At 47.8% G+C, this 20,508-nt stretch overlaps 3 protein-coding genes across 5 annotated transcripts in view; 1 reads left to right on the plus strand and 2 right to left on the minus strand.

Annotated features, from left to right (window-relative positions):
- Positions 1-7,272, minus strand: part of PAK2 (p21 (RAC1) activated kinase 2) — a 44,719-nt gene extending 37,447 nt beyond the window's left edge. Inside the window, exon 1 of the mRNA XM_084292264.1 lies at positions 7,157-7,272. The gene's annotated coding sequence lies outside the window, so the exon portion shown is untranslated. The remainder of the gene's footprint in view (positions 1-7,156) is intronic.
- Positions 7,273-10,043: 2,771 nt separating this feature from the next.
- Positions 10,044-15,821, minus strand: PIGX (phosphatidylinositol glycan anchor biosynthesis class X). 2 transcript variants are annotated; one of them, XM_084291804.1, is made up of 6 exons: positions 15,732-15,821; positions 15,576-15,639; positions 15,086-15,227; positions 13,534-13,747; positions 12,350-12,450; positions 10,044-11,271 (listed from the first exon to the last, which is right to left on the minus strand). In XM_084291804.1, exons 1-6 carry the CDS (start codon positions 15,775-15,777, stop codon positions 11,110-11,112), a joined length of 729 nt encoding a protein of 242 aa, XP_084147930.1. In that variant the 5' UTR covers positions 15,778-15,821; the 3' UTR covers positions 10,044-11,109. The 2 variants fall into 2 exon arrangements, with proteins under 2 accessions (XP_084147930.1, XP_084147931.1); XM_084291805.1 differs by lacking the exon at positions 15,086-15,227 and having other exon boundaries at positions 15,576-15,788.
- Positions 15,822-15,903: 82 nt separating this feature from the next.
- On the plus strand, positions 15,904-19,540 carry CEP19 (centrosomal protein 19). 2 transcript variants are annotated; one of them, XM_084292364.1, is made up of 3 exons: positions 15,904-16,649; positions 17,744-17,942; positions 18,239-19,540. In XM_084292364.1, exons 2-3 carry the CDS (start codon positions 17,813-17,815, stop codon positions 18,598-18,600), a joined length of 492 nt encoding a protein of 163 aa, XP_084148490.1. In that variant the 5' UTR covers positions 15,904-16,649; positions 17,744-17,812; the 3' UTR covers positions 18,601-19,540. The 2 variants fall into 2 exon arrangements, with proteins under 2 accessions (XP_084148490.1, XP_084148489.1); XM_084292363.1 differs by having other exon boundaries at positions 15,904-16,584.
- Positions 19,541-20,508: the final 968 nt, after the last annotated feature.

Genomic DNA, 20,508 nt, shown 5'->3' on the forward strand with positions numbered 1-20,508 from the left:
AACGCAGGACTTTCCAGCATGCGCTCAACACTCCACAGAGAATGAGAATTATTCCTCATAAACGACTAATATTCCCCTATTTCACAGGGGAATAACTTCTACAGAAATAGGAAAACAAAAGACAGCACAACCACAGACCAGAATGCGCAGTCGTGCTTATGAAGGAAGCCCCCAACCCGTGCTGAACTGGTCTGAAGGTTTGGCTTCCACTTCCACCAGCTATGTGGAAAAAGAGACTGGGATCTAAAAATCTATTAGAAAAGAGGAGCCAGACCAAAACACTACTGCTCCACACATACAAGACCCCAGCAAGGAAGTCAAGGCTCCCTGCCACGAAGAATTGCCTCTGCTCCTCAGTGCTCAGCTTGGACGGGAGCAGAGAGCCTCAGCACGCTAGCACCAGGTTACAATTAACTGCTCTTGCAGCTAAATCACTGAAAATCCTGAGCTTACTTGCACCCCAGAGTGGGAAAAAAAGCTAGGGGGCAGCAGAAAAGATGTCACCAAGCCTACTCACACCCAGTGATTACATCCCAACTCTAAAAACCAAGCGTTTCACAGCTGGTTTCTGTAACTGTGCTAGCATTTCACACCTTGACGAGGCCTTTCCCAAAGCAGCCCGTCATTTTACGATCAGAAACTTGCTTTCTGTGTCACAGAAAAAAAAAAAAAAAAAAAAAAAAGGGTAACATTTTGTAAAGAACTCAACAAATAAAACCCAGTTTGTTCATTGCTCCACACACAACTTTCCTCCTGTTATAAATGGGACCGTTAGCGTCAGATCAAGGAGCAAACCTTTCAAGCCAAGTTTAAGATCAGTGCTTCCTTCTGCGGAAATTTAGTTCCCTGACGCAGATCGCTGCAGTCAGGGAAGCCACAGCATTAGCCTGGGGGAGTGGGTAGAAACAGCTGGTTTGGGGCCAGGGAAGAGCAAGACTCTCCCCTTCCCCCCTCCAACCCAAAGGGCTCGCTCTCATATTGACCTGGTGTAGTACTGAATAGCACCCCTGCACCCCAGCCCCTCAGCATGTTGAATACCAGTATAAAACATCAAGCATTTCACCACTGCAATCACTGCATTAGCTCAAAAGCAGCAAACCCAGTCCCAGCCATCCTAAATCATTTAGGGCCTCGGGTTCAGAGGACATCTGAGCTCAGATACAAACATTTTGAAGCTGCCCAAGCTGACAACTAACCCTAGTGCCATGTTGTCTGTTCCCAAACCACAGGAGCTACAAAAGAACTAAAATCCCTCACATCTGCCATGGCACAGTGACTTGCTGAACTAAGTGGTCCCTCTGCACACTCCCAGCTCACCAACACAGTGGGGAGAAAACTGCCTGGGCACGTGTGAAGCAGCCTGAAGGGGTTTCCAGACATGTAGCTGGCATTTTTTAAGGGTGATCACCCTCACTCTTCAGCCCTTTCTCCCCCAGCACCTTCAAAGAGCAGTCGAGGCTGGCATTTCAGGCAGACACGGGCACCTCCAGGCTGTGGGACAGATGCGACCTGCCCGTGCCAGAAGAGGCAGCTCCTCACCGTGACCTCTGAAAGGCCAGAGGCCCTTCTCTGCAGCACCTGGAATTCGGCCAAAAATCGCTTGTCCCTCAATTCTGATACCCTGAAAGGCAACAATTTTTAATTTGTCTAATTCTTCATTGGTCAAAGAGGCTAGCTTAAAAACAGAAGAAAAAGATGAAAAACTCTTACATTTCTTCCCTTTTAACCTTTTTTTTTTTGTAATGTATTGAAATTTTCAAGGTCACTTCCTTGAAAAAAAATAAGTTTTTTGTTGTTTTTTTTTTAACAAGCAGATAATACACAACACACTCAGCCCCTTCCAATGACCCGTTTCCACAAGGAGCTGCCCAGCCAGCTTCTGTCCAGCCTCAGCATAACAAGGCCCCAAACCCCAGAAGCACCCTTTCGAAGAGGGTGGCATTTTGCAGGAGACGGGCTAAGGAGAGAGCGATTTTCCCTTTTGTTCCTCCAGGCTCCCACTTCGTCAGAGACCCTTCCAAGAGGGAAGAGCTTATTAAACATTCAGAGGTGATTTAGGAAGCATCTTCTGGAAACAGCCTTTTCTCTCTCGCCCAAGAGATAACCCTGGTAGCAGCAGCACTTCTGGACAGACAGTAAATGAAGAGCGGATACAGCTTAAAGCATTACATTCATTTCCAAACCAAACCCTGCAGCACTGGATAAAGCTCTAAGTTCACTGGTGAAAGAAGCTAAGGGAAAGCCTCTGCGTGCTGACAGTCGTAAATTCTTGTGGGTACGCAATGAGTCAAACATCCAGGACCAGCAACTAAAGCAGCAGCAGGAAACTTCAGTAAAAAGCAGAGGCTGAATTGGAAAGCCTTGTTAGTGCATTCCCAGCCCTCAGCACACCTGCCAGCTGCCCTGATTCTGGTTCACGTTACGCTAAATCCCTTCTCTATGCAGCACACCGCTTGCAAGGCACGGTTGCCCCAACACGTTGACTCCTTCCTACAGATGCTTTTCCTTAAAACAAAACTCCAGCATTAGAAAGAATTAAACCTGTCTTATCAAAACAACTCCTTTAAAGATAGGAAACAATTTTTGCTAATTAGCATAGAGCTAGAGAACAAAGACAAACGCAACACCAGTGTTGGCAGCAGGTAACCACGTATCCTCCAGGACAACATTCAGGATTTCAGTAGCCAATTCATGCATACAGCTTTGGACAAAGTCGTTGTTCCAAGGGAGCTACTGGCTTTATGCTGCTCAACTACAGGACAAGAAATTTGTGTATTTGAGCCAACAAACTGTGTTGATCCAGGACTAAACGACAACTGAAATTTTTGACAGGAACGGCGATGGAAATCTGCCACAGCAATGTATCATCTTCATCCAAACCCACCTCTGCACAGCTGTGGCAGGGATGTCTTTTTTCAGAGCTTAATATCTGCAGATGCTCGTGCATAAATAACCAAACACTGCTGCTTTTCTCAGAGTCTGTTTTTTTCTTTACTCACCATCCACAGTCAACACACCCACACCAATGCTGGGCTTACATCTTTTGGGAAAAGATAACTGATCTACTGCACAAAGCTTTCTAGGAGTAATATTACATTCCCCTGGCAAGGGGTGTTCATTAAAACACATTCTAAGCACCAGTACATCATTAGAAGAGGAAGCAAAAATTTGTAGAAGCACTTTGAAATTCATAAACAGAGATTAGACACACTGAGAATTTCAAAATCCACTTCTCTTGACTGGAAAAAAAAAAAAAAAAGCAGCCTCACCAATTTCTGCAGCATTTCAATATCTCATCACCTTTAAACACATAAGGAATGCCTTTTGTTAAATCACAGGGAGTGACTCCGATCACCTCAAATTCATGCAAACAACAAAAAAACGGTAATTTTAAAGGTGCATTCCTAACCTCACGGAGAGCAGAACTGCCCTGCATGTGCCAGACCCTCGTACAGTTTCAGGGCTGTAGCAGCTCAGAGCGGGGCACTAAGATCCAGCTGCCTGGGGAAAGGACCCGAGCTTCCTCCCATGCCAGCCTCTGGAGGAGGATGCCAGAAGCAGAAGAGTTTAGCAAGAGGCAGGACTCTGCAGACACAGTTCCGAGATGGGAAGTTTCTCCCTCAAGAGCGATAAAAGGTGAAGTTTCACATAAAATAACTGTTTGCCAGAAGCTAGTTTACAAAAAAAAAAAAAAAAAAAAAAAAAAGTTTCCATCCAAGACCCACAAAGAAAACTCCAGCAGGTTGTCCACTAAGCTGGTCCTCCCCAGCAGCTCAGGAAGGCCAGCAAAGTGCCACCAGTGTTGGGCTGGGGCCTAAGACATGCCCACGGTTAGCTCTCAGCGAGGAGAAGCATTTTCAAAGCCTGATTAATTCCAGTTCCCAGCTGGGAAAACAGAAGAACAGTCAACATAAAAAAACCTACTGAGTCAGACACACAACAAGGCCCAAACCAGGGGTTCCACCTGTTTCAGGCACTCCACTCATCAGTCAAAACACAAGCACTGAAGTGCACATTTTCCAGCTAAACCAAAGCATGACCTGACACAAAACCACGCTTGGAGACCTCACAGGCCACGAGCAGCACAGCAAGGCCTGGATACAAATGATGAGCTCTGCTTACCCTTGGCAATGTCAAGTCCTGCAAACACTCAGAGCTTGCCCGAGATGCCTCCCCACTCAACCCGACCTTGCTGGGACGCAGAATCAAGCCAGCACTGGGCCAAGTGCTGCATTTATCGTTTCTGAGACTCAGCCGAGTAGCTCAGCCTGGCATTCACGCACTTGGGCTGATTAGTTATCTGTAACAGTGCTACACTTCGCAGGGCAAGGAGCAGTGAGTAACCTCAGTGTTTGCAACATAAAATTTACTGGAAATGTTTGTTCAGCAGCCACAGCAGGCACAGAAACCTCTCCAAGACAACACTGTGCAACTAGAAAACTCCTGAAGTTTTGGGCCAAACCTGATTTAGACTGAGGAAGGAGGGAGGGGTCTCCTTGGAAAACTGCAAATTGAGCAGGCTGCAGTCTTTCTGAATCTCTCCTCCACTCCAGGACAGCGCCTCCGCTTTGATGAGAAAAGAGAAGAACTGGTCCCAGTAATCAAGTTTTTAGAAAAAAAGGAGAGAAAATTCTACAACCACCTTCTTTTGGCGACTCGCTTGCACCTTTTCCCAAGCGCCAGCAGCGCTGTCATTCAGGAGGGTGCATTCGCTCTGTGCCTCTGCAGTCAGCCCGCTGCTGCTGCTCCAGAGACAAGTCCTAGTCCCAGCATTACCACATCGGTGTTAATCCAGCTTGAGAGGAATCTATTTGATCAGCTCCAACCTGGTCCAGGCCCATTATTCTCATGGAACCATCTCAATTACAGCAAGCACACTCATCCACTCACCATAACCAAACTGCAGAATTCACTTTATTTTCACAAAACACCAGCAGAAGCTGTTTTACATGAAACATGGGTGCTTGAAGAGCTTGAAAATGCAGTTTCTCAAACATCTCGAGGCTGAGCTGAGCAGGCAGCAGCGCAGCACACGTTTTTTCTGGCTGCTGAGGAACTTGCCCTCCTCCTGCTCTCCCCACCTCTGCACCTCCACTATCTTTTCCCCCTGGTTTCTTCGGGGAGTCAACTCCCTTTCAATGCTTTCTTCTCGAGTCCCAGTTTCTGACCCCAGCAACTGATCTTTGCTCTGTTAGCGCTGGGCCCAGCCATTCAGAGCGGTGTCCCTGTAACTACAATTTGTTTTCAAAACAAATCACTTTTTCTTTGTTGTGGCTACCTACGGGCATGTCAATAAATGTGACTGAATATACTGGCACAGGGAAGCTATCAGCGCCTCAAACCTTCTGACACAGAAAACAGATAAAAGGTTCGATTAAAACAAGACTGATACAAGAACTCTAAAGCAGAAGTAGCTCTTATTAGTGAAACACACAGACCTACACTCACATCCCTACAGCCTTTATACCAGCACAAGGACAAAATCAGAAGCATCAATACCCTTACCGCCTTTCCTGAAGTTATTTAGAAACCAAAGGTGCTCGGATTTTCCCTTTTAAATGCAGCTGAAAGGCTGACTTAAGCAATGCAAGCATGCATGAGTTTTTAAAAGGACACATTTTAAAATAAGCACAAGATGAGACCTGCCATACATGGTCAAAGCATTCACCCATCCACTCCAGCATCCATCCCAGAGAGGAAATGAGAGCAGGTGCCTCCGGAACAAATCTCCCCAAGTTGGCCAACCGGGCGAGTTGTAACCGGGCCCAAAATTTCATTCCAGTAAATCAGCCCTGACAAGCTGCCCCAGAGCAGCTCAGAGCACGCGTGCCTCCAGCTCACCAAAACACGTTGCACTCTGTTAAAACTTCAAAATACATATAGCAGATGCTGACAGACATTTCTATGGTTCCCCATTTAGTTGCCCAACGTTTTTAATTATGGCATCTGCACAAAGCAGACACTAACCCCACGTGCAAGGTAACTCAGAGACTCTATGTTACTGCTTTTTTGTTCTAGCCTCAAAAACTGAAGGATCCAAGCAGTAGACGTCAGAGGACGGCTTTTCCTTCCTCTAGAACATCGCTTGGTGGATTCTGACTTAAACCATTCCAATTCCTTTAGAGATTCTACTTAAAAATTCATAATGCAAAGGCTTTACGTTTTCAGCTTCTGTGCCACTTCTATTTCAGTCTATTAGTCTGTAATAATAAAAGACCCAACCCTCCACTCTCAGGTAACATAAGCCTGGAACAGCACACTTGGTTACTCGCGGATGTTTTGTAGCCTGCTTCCACAGTATCTCTGTGAGTTAAATCACCTCCATCTCCTACAGGAAGAAAGTGAACCACCAAGTAGCCAGTTCCCTTTTTTTGAGGGGGGGGGGAGGCACCACTCCGGGATGCACACCCTGAAGTCAGTCCACACCAAAAAGCACAGCCTGGACTTTTTTAAAAGAGAAAGCCCGCTTTGTCAAGCATAAAACACATCCAAAAAAAAAAAGAAAAAAAAGGAAAATGCAGAAAACCACACAAATAAGAGGATTAAAAAACCACTGTATGCCATGCCGGAATGCCCCCTTACCGTGCTGCTCATCGTGATACCTCCAAAAAGGGCTGTAAAGCAGCCCCCCCCTCACCGTCAGAGGGGCAGCACGGCCGGATGACGATGCTGCTGCTGCCGCCCGGGGCCTGAAGGGCAGCCGATGGCCTCCGGGCTCCCAAACCAGCCTCGGGGAGGTTGCTGGCAGGCACCAGGCCCCCAGCTCGGGCCCTGCCGGTGACAGGGCGGCGGCAGCAGGCGGGGAGGCGGCCCCGGGGGGCAGCCCCGTGCCCCCGGCCCGGCCACAAAGGAGCCGGCTCCCAACCTGCGCCGCACCTGGGCTGCGGAAACCGCCCCGAGCGGGGCTTTTCCAGCATTTCTACCACAAACACCCCGCTGCTGCCCCCCGCACCCCACCCCGCGGCAACCACGGGGCAGCGAGGGCCCCTCACGGCCGGGCCGCTCCCGCTCCCTCTCCCTCCCGGGCCTCAGAAGGCGGCGCCGCCGAGGCCGCTTCCCGCAGCGCCCCGCAAACGGGGCCGGCCCCGCCGCCCACAGGCCCGGGAGGGCCCCACAAAGGAGCGGCGGGGCCGGCAGGTGGGAGCCGGGCACTCACCGGGCTGAGGCGGCGCCGGCCGCCTCGGGGAAGGGCGAGCGGGGCAGCGGGGCGCGGCCGCCACACGGCGCCTCTGCAATGGCGGCGGCGGCACCCACCGAGGCGGCGGCGGCGGCAGGAGCCGGAGGGGGAAGCGGAACCGCCGCGCGTGGCCACAGCCCGCGAGGGAGGGGCGCCGCCGCCGGGACTACAATTCCCGGCAGCCCCCGCCCGCGCGGGGAGACGGGGGCGGCGCGCGAGGGGTGATGGGAAGTGTAGTCCGCGCCGCTGAGGGGAGGCGGCTGGGCGGGAAGGGGACCCCCTGGGGGGCTTCCGCGCTGCCTCCTCACGGCCCCCCACAGCCCAGCGGTGTCCCCCCGGGGTACGAGGGGCCAGCTGGGGGCACCCCCCGCAGCTCTGAAAATAAAAACAGGAAAAAGCCAAACGGCGGAGAGAGCTTGTCCAAGCCAGCTCTCACCCAGCCCTCACTTCCATCTTTTTCGTTCAGATCTATTTCCTTCATATTTCGTTGATGAAAACCAGCTCGCCCCCTGCTGCCTCTCCCTCAGGCCCACCGGAGCCGGGGCTCCCAGCCAGGAGGCCACAAATGGGTGCCTGGGAGCACCAAGCGGGCTGAGCTTCCTCATCCGCACCGTGTGCCACCCTTGCTCATGCCCTGAAGGTGCTGGAAGGGGCTCGTTTTTGTCCCACAGCAAATCAACGCCACCCCCACTAAGTTTCCAGGTCAATCGGGAGTCCACGAGCTTGGTGCTCAGCATAACTTCTGGTGTCGCCACTTCCATCGGTGAGCTGAGCCATCTCATGTAACTACTCACGCCCAGGTACTAAGAGATGCAGCAGCAACACAACTGAGAAAGCACCACGTGTGCCCTCAAGTCGTCTCCCCTCAAATCCCTGACACATCTAGTCTTCCACATTAACTTCCCCAGACATCCACCTGCCCTGCAGCTTGGATCTCACCTCTTCTGTCAGCCCAGGCTTGGAGCAACGTCTGATTTTTCCTTCAGAAGGGCACGCATCAGGTAGCCCCTCTTGATAAACATCTTACAGGAGAGCTTCCCCTACAGCCTCACGCCAGCACACAAGTCCAAACAGTGCATATCAGCCTTTCCAGTTTGTTTGCTTTCAGCTACATTAGGTCACCATTTTCTGTTACTCTCCACAGAGCTACTGCAGTGGTTGCTCACAGAAACCTTGCCCCTACAGATCCACAGTATTCTGGCCACTTTCTTTCTTCATCACTTCTCCTTTCATATTGCTTTGTCCCTCTCCAATTCTATTCCGTATTTGACTCTCCTTTTTGCTCAAGCTAATTCGTCTCTTCACTGTCACGTACCTCTCAAGAAACTACAGATTTTATGCTTCACGGTTCTCTCAGCTCTGCTTTCCTTCCCTATAAAATCTTATTTCTTCTTGCTGCTTCAGCCACATACCCCTAAACCCGCCCTATTCCTGCTCCAAACCCTTTTCAGAACCCTTAACCCCCTCCCATTCTTTTGTCTCCCCAGGCACATCTTCTTAAAAGAAACTAGGAGTACTTTGTTGCTGTTACACATTCATTGGTGATTCAGAAAGTCTTAACTCCTAAAATGACCTTTAATGCCCACTTTTCTTTCATTGCTGTAGTTCCTTTAATTCTGTCCTTATACCCATTAATGATGAATAAATTGCATCCAACCCATGTATCTATGTTCTCTTGCTAATAACTCAAACTACCATGCAGTCACCTCATTTCTGCCAGATTTTTTTTCAAATAATTTTTTCACTGCCTCACAGCTCCTCTGCACTTAAAAGCAGTTCCTGCAGGACTGGCACCTACATTCTGCTATCTGGCACGCACCAGGGCATGCCTGTTAAATGCAGTGATTGCTTGATGACTCTAGTTTTTGGTATGGGAGAGAAAGTTTAACTTGGAGATTAATTCCTCCATGCTTAACGCTACAATATACTTATTTACAGCTTTTAAAGAACATCTATTATACTTTAATTCAAATGCTATGCATTTAAAAAGAACAAATACTTGCTGTTTGCCATAGCAAAAACATCCACTGAAATTTCTGCAACTTCTCTAATATTTTACATTAATCAGAATCAATGTTACTCCAGCTCACCTGAAAACCTCATCAGTAGGACCTTGATGAAGTTTCAGTAGATATACTTAGTAAACCAGGAGCCACACAAGCTGATTAGTGCACTGAAAACCTTCCCTCTCACCCTCCAGCAGCTACACTCTGTTCTAAAGTCAACAATCTGTTTCATACTAACAGTGCTAAGCCCCCAATAATTCAAGCCCCTCCTGCCACAGTTGCTCATAGAACATCCTACCATTAATGCACTTACATTCTTGCATCACCATTTGCACGCATTTCCAAATCATCTACTCATCATCTTTTATATCTTGCAATATTTTCCTCATTTGTCACAAGGAAATGAGTTTCCTTTCACTGGACTACACTGTCAGGCAGCTTGTTTTAGCATAGTTGTGATTTTCAACTAGTCTTATCTGATGCTAAAGAAATTGTGGGCTTTCAGGAGATAAAGACCTGCCAAGCCGAGTGGCAATCTCGGACATTGCCATTCCACGAGTCAAACTGCAACACAGAATGACGTACCTGCACCGGAGAGAAAGCTCAAGGACAAACTCAACTCTGGGAGCTAAAAATGTCACTCAGAGGCAAGTATTACAGCCTCTCTCCTCAGACCTACTGCAAGAGCCACCAAATCTCCCTGCAATTGTCCTCTTTAATTTCTCCCTTCCCCCAAACAGATGCAGTGCATGACGCCTCTGAGGTAGCGCATGAAGTACTGGCGCAGCCATCATCATTCAGCACAGTCAGAGGAAAACAAGAGCCCAGTGTCAGAGCACTTGCCAACCTGTCGCGGGCAAAGTCACAAGACGAGCTCTCTATTGAATTTCAGCAGAAGCAGAGGAAGGATGCCCAGGGGATCCTGAAGCTACAGCTGGACAGTGATGAAAGGCTGATTCTGCTGTGAAGCAGTCATGGCTGCATATAAAGGAGGACAGAATTTAAAAACCAGCGTTTTCATTGATGTCCCCCACACTCCCTCAAAAATCAGCTGCTCTTAACTAACTCTGTGAGGTATAACATTTTCTCCAACCGCCCCTGTCAGTAAGGTCACAATGCCACCTACTGACGATTAAAAACAACAACCAACTTCTGTCAATCCAGAGCAACTCATTTTTTCCATTAAGCAAGCCTTCCATTTCCATGCATTTATTAACTGCTCTGATGGCTGAATGCAAGTCTGCTAAATGTTTGCTTCTAGTTTGTATCTTTTCATCAGCTTTAATCTCCCAAGGGAGATTCTTTTAGCTTCTGATACAGCGTGAAATTCCTTTCGAATTTTCTAAGCTCTTTCAACTCTGAATGATTTGACCAAGAGCAGCTAATCCCTCCTAGTCCTTAGCAGAGCACAGATTGCTTAAGCCGTCTACGGTCCCAAATAAAAAATTCCTCTTCGCAAATTCACGCATGACCCACGTGGACAGTTTAAACAAGCTTCAAATTCAGAAACATTTATGACTAGATAATGTTTTTCATACCCTTAATAACCACTCCCCAATCAGGTGGTTTGAATTCAAGAACACCTCTGCAAGGAGCAGCACTATAGCTGAAGCAGGCCCTGGCCTGGGGCAAGGAATCAGAGACTGAGACTCTGTTCCTGACCACTGCTGCACTGCCTGTGGCAGTCCTTTCAGCTTTCTGCAGCTCTATTGCTATCCTCCATCTGCTTTGTCTATTCACAGTATACCAAAGTGGTCTTCTGCGCATGAAAGGTGTTTGTAAGAATTAGCCCAAGAGAACTATAATCTGTTATGGGACCTGCATGAATTACCAAGATATAAATAACAGTAGAGAAGGATTCACTTAGGAACCTAATGTAACACTGAGTTAGTTTTGCTGCACAGAGCTCAGTCGCTCCTTGTTTCTTTATTCTGAGCAGGTGACTAGGGAGAAGAAGTGTCCGTGCTTGCATACAGCAGCAAGAATCAGACTGGAACAGAACACCGTGGCAAGAAGAGTCACAACACACACTAAGGCACTATGTTGCTTGAGCCCCACTGGAACCTGAAGAGTCAATTCTTCATATGCCTACAAAAGAAAAATACATGGATTACGCACACTTAACAAGCTGTTTCTTTCTGACTGCAGCTTAGAGGACTAGTAACCAGAGCACTATTTAACTAGCCCTTTGCTAAGGCTTGATTTTTTAATCCCAGAAGAAAACTGAGATGGAACTTAACCTTTCGATTTACTGCCCGTAAAGAGAGCCAGTTGGTCTTATTGTACAAAGCTCAAAAAGTTTCTGCTACATTTTGAATAGTAGCTATTTATATCCTCCATGGCTTTGTTCTTACTCTAAGCTTGCCAGTGAGGACATGTACATAATACAGCACTGAATAGAGACACTCTCTGAATGAGCATTTTGCAGATCACTGAGAAGCCAGTTTTCTCCATGGGAAACAACTATTTGGCTTCTCTGTGATGCAGAAAGCTCCAAAACATGTAACAGACATCCGCAGACATCTTAAACGTAGGAAAACATGCATGTTACACAACCAACAGATTTGTTATTAAACAAATTAGTCTTATTTCTGAATCTCTATGCTAGCACAACCTTTTTGAGTTTGTAAAGCAGTTGTTGACCACACTAAGGATCCAACTTTCCTTAGTTTTGAACACAATAAAGAAAACTTCATCTATCTAGACCCTCAGCCAATCCAATGACAAGCAGCAGTGGCCTTTTTTAAAGATCTTACTCCTTCAACTTTAGGGGGTTTACTCTTTTTTCTATTAGATAGGAACAGGGTTCTCCCACTTTGCTACTCATCTGAAAAACCTATGCTATGGCTTTTCTTAATTTAGTGCCAATTATATCCTAGGATTCAAAGCAAAGTATTAAGGAAAAAAAAAAAAAAAAAAAAAAAAAAAAGATGAGAAGATGCCACTGTCAAGAGCACAAAAGAGCACCGAGCAATTGCAGGCACGTCAGAATGGCAGGGTAACACCCGTTAAAACCAGGTCAGAAAGGAAGAAGGGAGCCTCTGTAAGAATTCACACAACAAGGCTTTTATTGATTAGGTCCTGTGCTCTGCAAGTTGCTCATCACAGAAAGAGGCAGCAACTGTTAAGCAAGAACCAAGAATTTCCATCAGAAATATGAACTCACAGGTTTGTGTGCTGCGCTGTACCACTGGCAGGGGTAGTCCCTTTTCCCTGAGCAGGGAACTTCCACTTCAGCAGGCTTCCAGCTCTCCGTTGACAGGTGATCTACATAAGACAGATACAGTGGATACCTATGGAAGAATCTCACTCATGCGATCTTGGACCTTCTGTCCTTAACGGGGCAAAGAATTCACCTTTGGCCTGCACACCCCTCAACTCTAGCCATGCAGTTACAATTTCTCTTCCCCAAAACCATGGAAGACATTCTTTCGTTTTTCCCAGCTGACCTCCCATTGATGCATGCAAGAATTCCCCTCCAATACTTTAACGACTTTTATATTAATAATAAATATTTTTCCTGCTCATCAATATTAAACATAGCAGAAAAAATAGCAGTATTTCACACTCCTTTTATCTGACCAAGGAAGTGTTTCCTGCCACTAAGTTTATCCCAGAAAATCACTGCTCAAATAACACCCAGAATAAGATAAAGGAGCTGAGAATCAGTGGCACATTTGATGTGGGGGCTAGCAAGAACAATTTCATGAAAAATGAGTACAATTTTCAGCAAAAACAGAGAACTCCAACGTTCACATAAAATATTCACTGTCAGAGGATACCAGATTCTTGTTTTAGAGGAATTTGGGAACCACAACCATCAGGAAAAGTGTTTGCTATCTTTTCTCCCCTATTCAAACACAGGAAGAAAAGCTTGGAAACCTTTAGAATACTTTGGTTGCTCTAAGTACCTGACAGTGAATAATTTTAAATACACACTACACAGCCGCAGCTGCCACAAGAATGCTGTGAAAACGTGGTCTGAGCAGCCGACCTTTAACAAACCAGGGCCTGCAGGGGGTGTGACAAACAGATCAACTGCCAGCGCTTACAGGCAAGAGAGCCCATCCCTACAGTACAAGGGTTTGATGGCAGCAGCACAACTCCAAGCAGTCTGTTAACAATCAGTCTGCCTTTGGTCGGGCAGCAGCGTCCACCCTAATGCGCAGCATATGCTAAGAGGAAGACAACATGGCCTTTATCAGGGCTGCTATCCTCCCCTCATGTTCATGTGGGGGGTTCATGTGACCCCCCTTTCACCTCCAGAAAACAGGTATAAATCCAGATTCTGTACTACCCACAGCTCCTCCTCTCTCCCCAAAAAGAGTACACAAAGAGCCTCTATCTCACCATCGCAGCAGCAGACCAGTACTTCTGGACTCTTCAGAGCAACCAGTGCCTCCTCCCCGTCCCCTGCTGGCCGGTGGTACCGCACATGCACAGGCAAAACTCCTCTGAAACAGCGCAAACAGCGAGGGTCGCGTTCCAGGTACAGGAGAACCACAAGGCCTGTGGCTGAGTACTCAGGAGCCTCCACATCAACGACATCAGGAATTAACACCGCCTGCACGTACACAAAGATCCAGATGTGGTCGCAACCAGAATCAGCACAGGAGAGAGAGACAAGGAAAAAAAGAGGTATGAATATTTCATGCATGATTATGGGACTTAAGTGATCACAGTCTGCTGTGGTAAGCTAATGCAGCATCAGAAGGGGGGAAAAAGTTTAACTCCTGCACTAACACACTGTTCTTCAGAGCACCAAGAAAACTACTGTTGGAGTTTATTCTGTGTGTAGGGGAAGGGTTTCACATTTGCTTACTTTGAACCCCCACAGCTGTTTTAACAGCTACTCAGAAAATCTTTAAGTATCTCTCTGATACTTACCTTCAGCTGTACAACTTAGGTACCCTCCCAGGAGATGCCCAGCACCAAGACGGTGTTGGGAAGTGATTGTCTCCTCTCATTAGACATGGCAGATTACTACAATGCAATTCTAGTGGAAACCTTTTTCCTTGTTCTATTTTCTAACACCGGGCCCAATTTCTTGGTTAGGAGAATCAGGTTGGAAATTCTGTCCTTACGCTGGTACAAAACAGCTTTTCAACTCACTCTCCAGTAAGTCATTCTTACCTATGGGAAGTCTGCAACGCAACCTTTCCGATAGTCTGACACTAACTGAACAGGCGCTAATTAGTAACACCAATTAGCAAGGCTGTAATTGCGCTTGCAAGCATTTAAACAGAAGCTGCTCAGTGGCATTGCCTCTATGTTTCAACCGAATTAAGCACCTAAGGAGATTACCATAAAGCCACAGCCTTAACACATGTCTCTCTACCCAACCCATGAAGCGTGTTTTGGAAGGTAAGAAGGAAAGCTGTGATGAAACAGAAGCGGTGACACTCCTCAGTCCGGATCCACCTGAAGCACGCCAGGGAAGCCACTGCTTTGCACTTTTGAAGACCTTGACACAGCGTCTTGGCAGGAAGACCAAACAGCCCAGTTGAAAACGCTCCCTGCCTGTTCCCACCCTGCTCCTGTATTGCTGGAGTTAATCATCCTTCTTTTCAGTCTGAACTGCTTTTACCACAATACCAATAGCTTTTACTTATCTGAGGCTAAGCAGAGCTGACAGGCATGCCTGCGTGTAGAAACATCAGCAGCACATTACACAACACTTGCCCTGTGCCAGGTGGTGCCGGTACGACAGCGATGCAATGAGAAGTCACAAACATCACTGTGCAGCAACTTCCAGGCCAGGGAACAAATCACCTTGGTCTAAGGAGCCAGATGATGACCAGAGAGTGCAGCCTCCCGAGCAAGGCATTCTTCAGCTGTTGGCAGCGCAAGTGAACGCCGTTACCTGAGAGGCTGCAAGCGGCCTGACCCTCTGGGTCGTTACCTTCGTTAAGTTGTGTTGCTGCAGCGACGCCAGCTCGTAGGGATCCACGTAGATTCCTGGCGGCAGCTGACTTCTAGCAACCACCGTGCATCCTCCAGCCCACTCCCCGGCTTCCCCAAGGTCAACCTTCACCAGCAGGTCCCTTAAACCAAGGCACACAAGCAGCACGCTTACACCCACGTTTCCCCAGGCAACACAGCCATGCAGGGAGGCAAGGTGCAGCTCTTGAGTGTCCCGCACTACAAACTCCTGTCCACCCAGAGCCATCCCCTCCTCACCAGCCAGGAGCCTGTGGTTCTGATAGCTCACCCTAATCACATCCCCAAACCCGAGCACCCCAGACCCCAAAGCTCAGCAGCACACCCCCAAAAACCCCAATCCCGAGCACCACATCCCCCAGACCCCAAACTCCAGCACTGTGTCCCCCAGACCCCAAACCCGAGCCCCACGACCCCAAACCCGAGCCCCACGACCCCAAACCCGGTCCCACCTGTGGAACCCCTCCTGCAGCAGCTCCTGCGTGACGGCGGCTCCCCGGCCGGCAGCCTGCACCTCTGGGGAACACCACAGCGCGGGTGAGCGCCGGCACAGCGCCACCCACCCCCACCATCGGGGCCCCGCCGCGCCCGGTGACCGAGGCACTCACGGAGAGCACAGAACAACACCAACAGCCCGGGGCTGAGCCCCGCCATGCCGAGCCTCCCCCTCACGGCCCCGCCGCCCCGCCCCGCCACCGAGCCCCAGCGCTGCGCTGCGCCCCCTCACGCTGTGGAGGCCGGGGCGGCCATTTTGTGGCCGGCGAGGCCTGAGCACCGGCACCGGCACCGGTCCAGCGCTCGCCGGGCTTCCTACGGGCACCGGGAGCGCTGCCGCGGTCCGTGGAGGCAGGGGATGCCCTGTCCCTGCTCACCGCCCCCCGCGGCTTCTGCTCCCGTTGTCGTTCTCCCCCAGGGATGTCCCTGCCGTGATGCTGCTTGCACTCTACAGAGGGATTTCGGCCGTTGGAGGCGTCGCTTCTCGTTTTAAGTTACCAAAAGGGACTCTTAACTGAATTCTGCTTTATTATTATTATTATTTTGAGCTATTTTTGCTTTAAAGGAGAGCCACTGTTGTTAATTTTCAGTATTGAGGAATATTACTGCGAATTTGAACTCTTTCCTATGTGTTTTTAACAAAGAAGAATTCCGCCACCTCAGCTTCAACATAACTTTTAAAGATTACTACTTTTTCTTGATTTGGAGCCATCACATATTCTTAATTTTGGTTTTCGTAATTCTATGCTTTGCCTTCCTGCAGGCTGTGGCACAGTCAGAGATAACCTGGACATTCAGCACAAATTTACTTACTTGAAACCCAAAGGAAAGCAATGCGTGCATCCAGAGCGCTGAGCTGGGACGGAGGATCTGCAGCAGCGTTCCCGGATCTTTCGGTCTCCTCTCATATGCCATCCAACCTGAAGGAGCGGCGTCAGAGCTAAAGGAGAAGCTGACACCGAGGAGGTCTCGAGCATGTTGTGTGTGGACAAATATCAGGCAGAAAAAGAGCAGCTGTCACTGTTAGCCAGGTTAACGTTCCTCTCCCCAGCTGCCAGACAAAATGCTTCAGAGAAGAGCAAGAAGGATAATTATGGATGAGCTTTCTAACCTCGTTCACTTCGTAGCTGACCTATGTGCTGAGATAGTCGAGGTTTTCACAGTCCTTATTCATTAATTTCACAGTCATTCATTTCACAGTCCTTAGTTCATAAAAAATGAATTTCTAGGGCATACAGCCTGGCCTTGCCACCTATATGAATACAGCTATAGATTTAGCGAGTCAATCAGCTCTTCCACCCCATCCACCTCCTTCTCCACCTGTTGTGTGTGGCAAAAGTTCCCTGTTCCTCCCCACACAACAGCTCAGTATTTTCAAACCTTAATAAATCATTGGCCTTCATGATCATTATATAGCTTAAACTCTACCAACTCTAACGCCCTACGTCCAAAGCATTTCTGCTTGTCACTCTTAACTTCTCAGTTTCCTTGGTGGTCTACTTTAGCTTGAAAATGACTAAACAGGTGGATGTCATTTCTCTTTAAAAGCAATGTCATATTTTCATTGATGCCTAAAAAGGAATCTAATCATAGTTGTTCTTCATTTTGAATCTCCTCTCTCCTTATCCCATCCATTGTTAGTCATAGATATGCTGCTGTACTGAGATCACTCTGAAACCATAAGAAACCTTTACAAAAAAACAGACTTGGTGCCTTTCTTATGTTTTTTTTTGTTTGTTTGTTTTGTTTTTTTGAAAAGGAATTCCCACATTAGATATGCCAACTGTATGCGTGCAGGCTTCTCCCTTACCTTATGAAATGTGCTTTAGGTATCATTTGACTGTGCAGTTCTTTACTTAGCTGTGGACTAAGAATTTAACTTGTGTGTGATACGTAATCCAGATTCAAAAGCCAAGAGGTGACAAAGGTGTAAATGAACCCTCGAGAGTCATTCTGCTCCCCATGCCCAGCTCAAATTGCACATAAGGATGTGTTCAAGTCCTCCCAGAGTTAGGGAGACTTGCACTGTGGTGCACATTGTTACTGCATGTGGGTCACTAATCCTGATAAAAGACAACGACCAAGAGCCACTCATGCTTTCTTTCCCTTTGTTCCTGTTTTTCAGTGAGCGCTGAAGTTGCTGAAGACTCTTCCAATAAAATCAAGCACGCTTCAGCTGTCAGCAAGAACTGCAATGGCTTGCGTTGCGAAGAAGTGCGGCATTCGCTTTAAGCCTCCATCCATTATCCTGATCTATGAAGAAAAGGACAAGGAAAAGACTCGCCAGCGCATCATGCCTGTCAGGAATTTCTCCAAGTTCTCAGGTGTGGTGTGTTTGCTTGCAGCATGCCCTCAGTCCCCTCCACACCCAGAGGAGGAGCAGCTGGTCAGTAATACCATTTTTAGTCACTGCTGGGTAGCTTTGCACCAGCAGGCAGGGAGTGCACAGCAGGTTTTGGGTAATGCTCCCTCTCCTGGGAAGCCCAGGTCAGCATCTTAACCCAAGCAGTGGCTCTGCTAAACCTGGAGGTCTCACTTGTGAGGGCTTGGGAGTGGGGGATCTCTTTGTATGAGGAAATTTGCTTGTCCCTGTAATTCTTCAGGGTGGTTTTCTCTTCAGACTGCAGCATAGCTGCAGAGCAGCTGAAGAATAACCCTCGGCACAAGGCTTACCTAGAAGGAGTCTCGCTACGTCAGCTAGAGAAGCTGCACAGCTTGCTGAAAGGTCATCTGAGAGGAGAGAGTCTGGCTGAGAGCCTGGAAAAGGTTCAGCGGGAAGAGACCATCGACCCGGAAGAGGATATGAACAAACTGGATGACAAGGAGCTAGCCAAAAGGAAGAGCATCATGGATGAGCTCTTCGAGAAGAACAGGAAGAAGAAGGATGACCCAGATTTTATCTACGATGTGGAGGTTGAGTTTCCACAGGATGAGCAGCTGGAGTCCTGCGGCTGGGATGTCGAGTCAGGGGAAGAAGTCTGATTCCAGACAAAGATGACCTAGGTGGGCAGGGACAAATCCCATATGCCTAGCAGAGAGAACGGTGTCATCCTACTTGCTATGCTGCATCCTTTTCAGTTCATCTAGTTGATGAACTGAATTAGATCGGCCGTGGAAGATAGGAGGCCTAAGGTATTACAGCGATTTCAGGTTTAAATAAACTTTAAGAAATGGAAATGGGACAGCTGAACTTGTTGGGTGTTTTTAATCTTTTCCTATGTGTGAGTGCCTACAATAATTTAAAATTATTTCTCTTTCATGTGTTTACATTTCAGTCCGCTTTGGCTGAGAACCTCACCAGCTTGCCTTGCTGTGATTTCTGCTCAGCTTCATTTGAAAATGAAGTCTTAAATATTTATATCGTGGAAGCAACGTTAAAGCTTTATTGTATGCATATGGTATTTATTGCTACTTGTAATGTGAAATGTGTACTCGGCTATTTGCTGGATAAATCACCACTGCAATGAGCATATTGCTCTCACGTTCCCTAAGCAGTGCTTAAATTTGCAGCTTCGGATTACACAAATAAAAATCCTTATTTTTAAGAAATGGTATATTTAGAAAATAAGTTGTTCTTGAAAGTACTCTGAAAAGGCGGTGATTTCAAACTGATGAAGTGAGGCCTTTTCCTTCCTTACGCTGCCAGAGATGATGCTCTTTCAGTAAATGCTCAGTTCTAGGAAAGTGTGCTTACGCTATTTGAAAAAAAGTAGTGTGGTAGAAAGTTATAGAGTCTAGGGGTGCTGTTAGAGTAAAACAAAAATTTTACCACCATTGCCTCATCAGACTACGGTTCCCAGCATACTCTAAATAGTACCAGGGAAGAAACTGATGGGGCAAGTAAGCAAAACTACAGCAAAAACTCCTCCAAGTAGCATTTTGGTGATCACTGAAAAGTTTCTCTCTGTGAATAAATAAATATTTTAACTATCCAACTGAAGTTCTAGTCCTGTTGCCTACCTCCCTGGTTTGTACTCTTCAAGACATGCTCTCATGTGAGAATTAGGTTTAGGATTCTTTAGAAAATGATGAAATGATAGACGCTGAAATGATAGAGTCAGGTCTGCGATAAATCTTGCCTTCAGCAAGCCCACTTCTGCACACCAGGCGTCCTGCTGCAGGCAAGCAGCTGGAGAGGAGAGCAAACCGACTTCTGTCCTACCAGCTGAGAAGCAGCCTGGGCCCTGGTTGATACTTGCATTGCTCATAGGCGCTCGCGGTGCCAGCCGTGGTTTCCCAAGCATTGCACAAACCTTCTCCTGGCTCCTTACCTCATCGTTAGTCATCATTCCCTGTCTGCTGACTTGTCCAAGGCACCCCTCCGGTAGAGCCTCTTCCTGCGCAGCTCCTGGGACTCCAGTGGTAAAGCCAAGGCTTTTAACACTTCTGTTTGCTCCAGAAAGCCCCCACAGAGCCAGAGCAGGAGCCCTTGCTCTCCTGCAGCAGCAAATTCAGCCAGAGAACCCCAAATCAACCACATGCGAGCAAAGCTGCAGAGGCTAGCGATTACGGCAACCATTAATCAGTGCAGCCTGCAAAGTGACTATTCTCTTGGTGATGATGCAAGAGGAGGAACAAGCCCAGCTTGCCCCAGCCTGAATGCAAAGGTCTGGCAGCTCAAAAAGCCCCATGCTTCTGCTGCCAGCTGACGCCATCGGATCTGGAAGTGGCTCAGCGGGCACAGGGCCTCACTGGGATGGCTCGTGGGATGGAGCAAGCCACATAAAGCAGGAGGACGCGGGCATCTCCTTCCCTCCAGAGAGCAGTGGGTTCCACAGGTGATTTATTGCGCCCTGGGGGAAGGATGCCGAGTGCTGCTTGCTTTTTGCTCTCCAACAGCCTCCAGCCTCTTGCCGTAACAGTATATTATGCCCAGGTCTGGAGAAGCTT

This window comes from Netta rufina, assembly GCF_964035555.1.
Source record: "Netta rufina genome assembly, chromosome: 9".
NCBI lineage: Eukaryota > Metazoa > Chordata > Aves > Anseriformes > Anatidae > Netta > Netta rufina.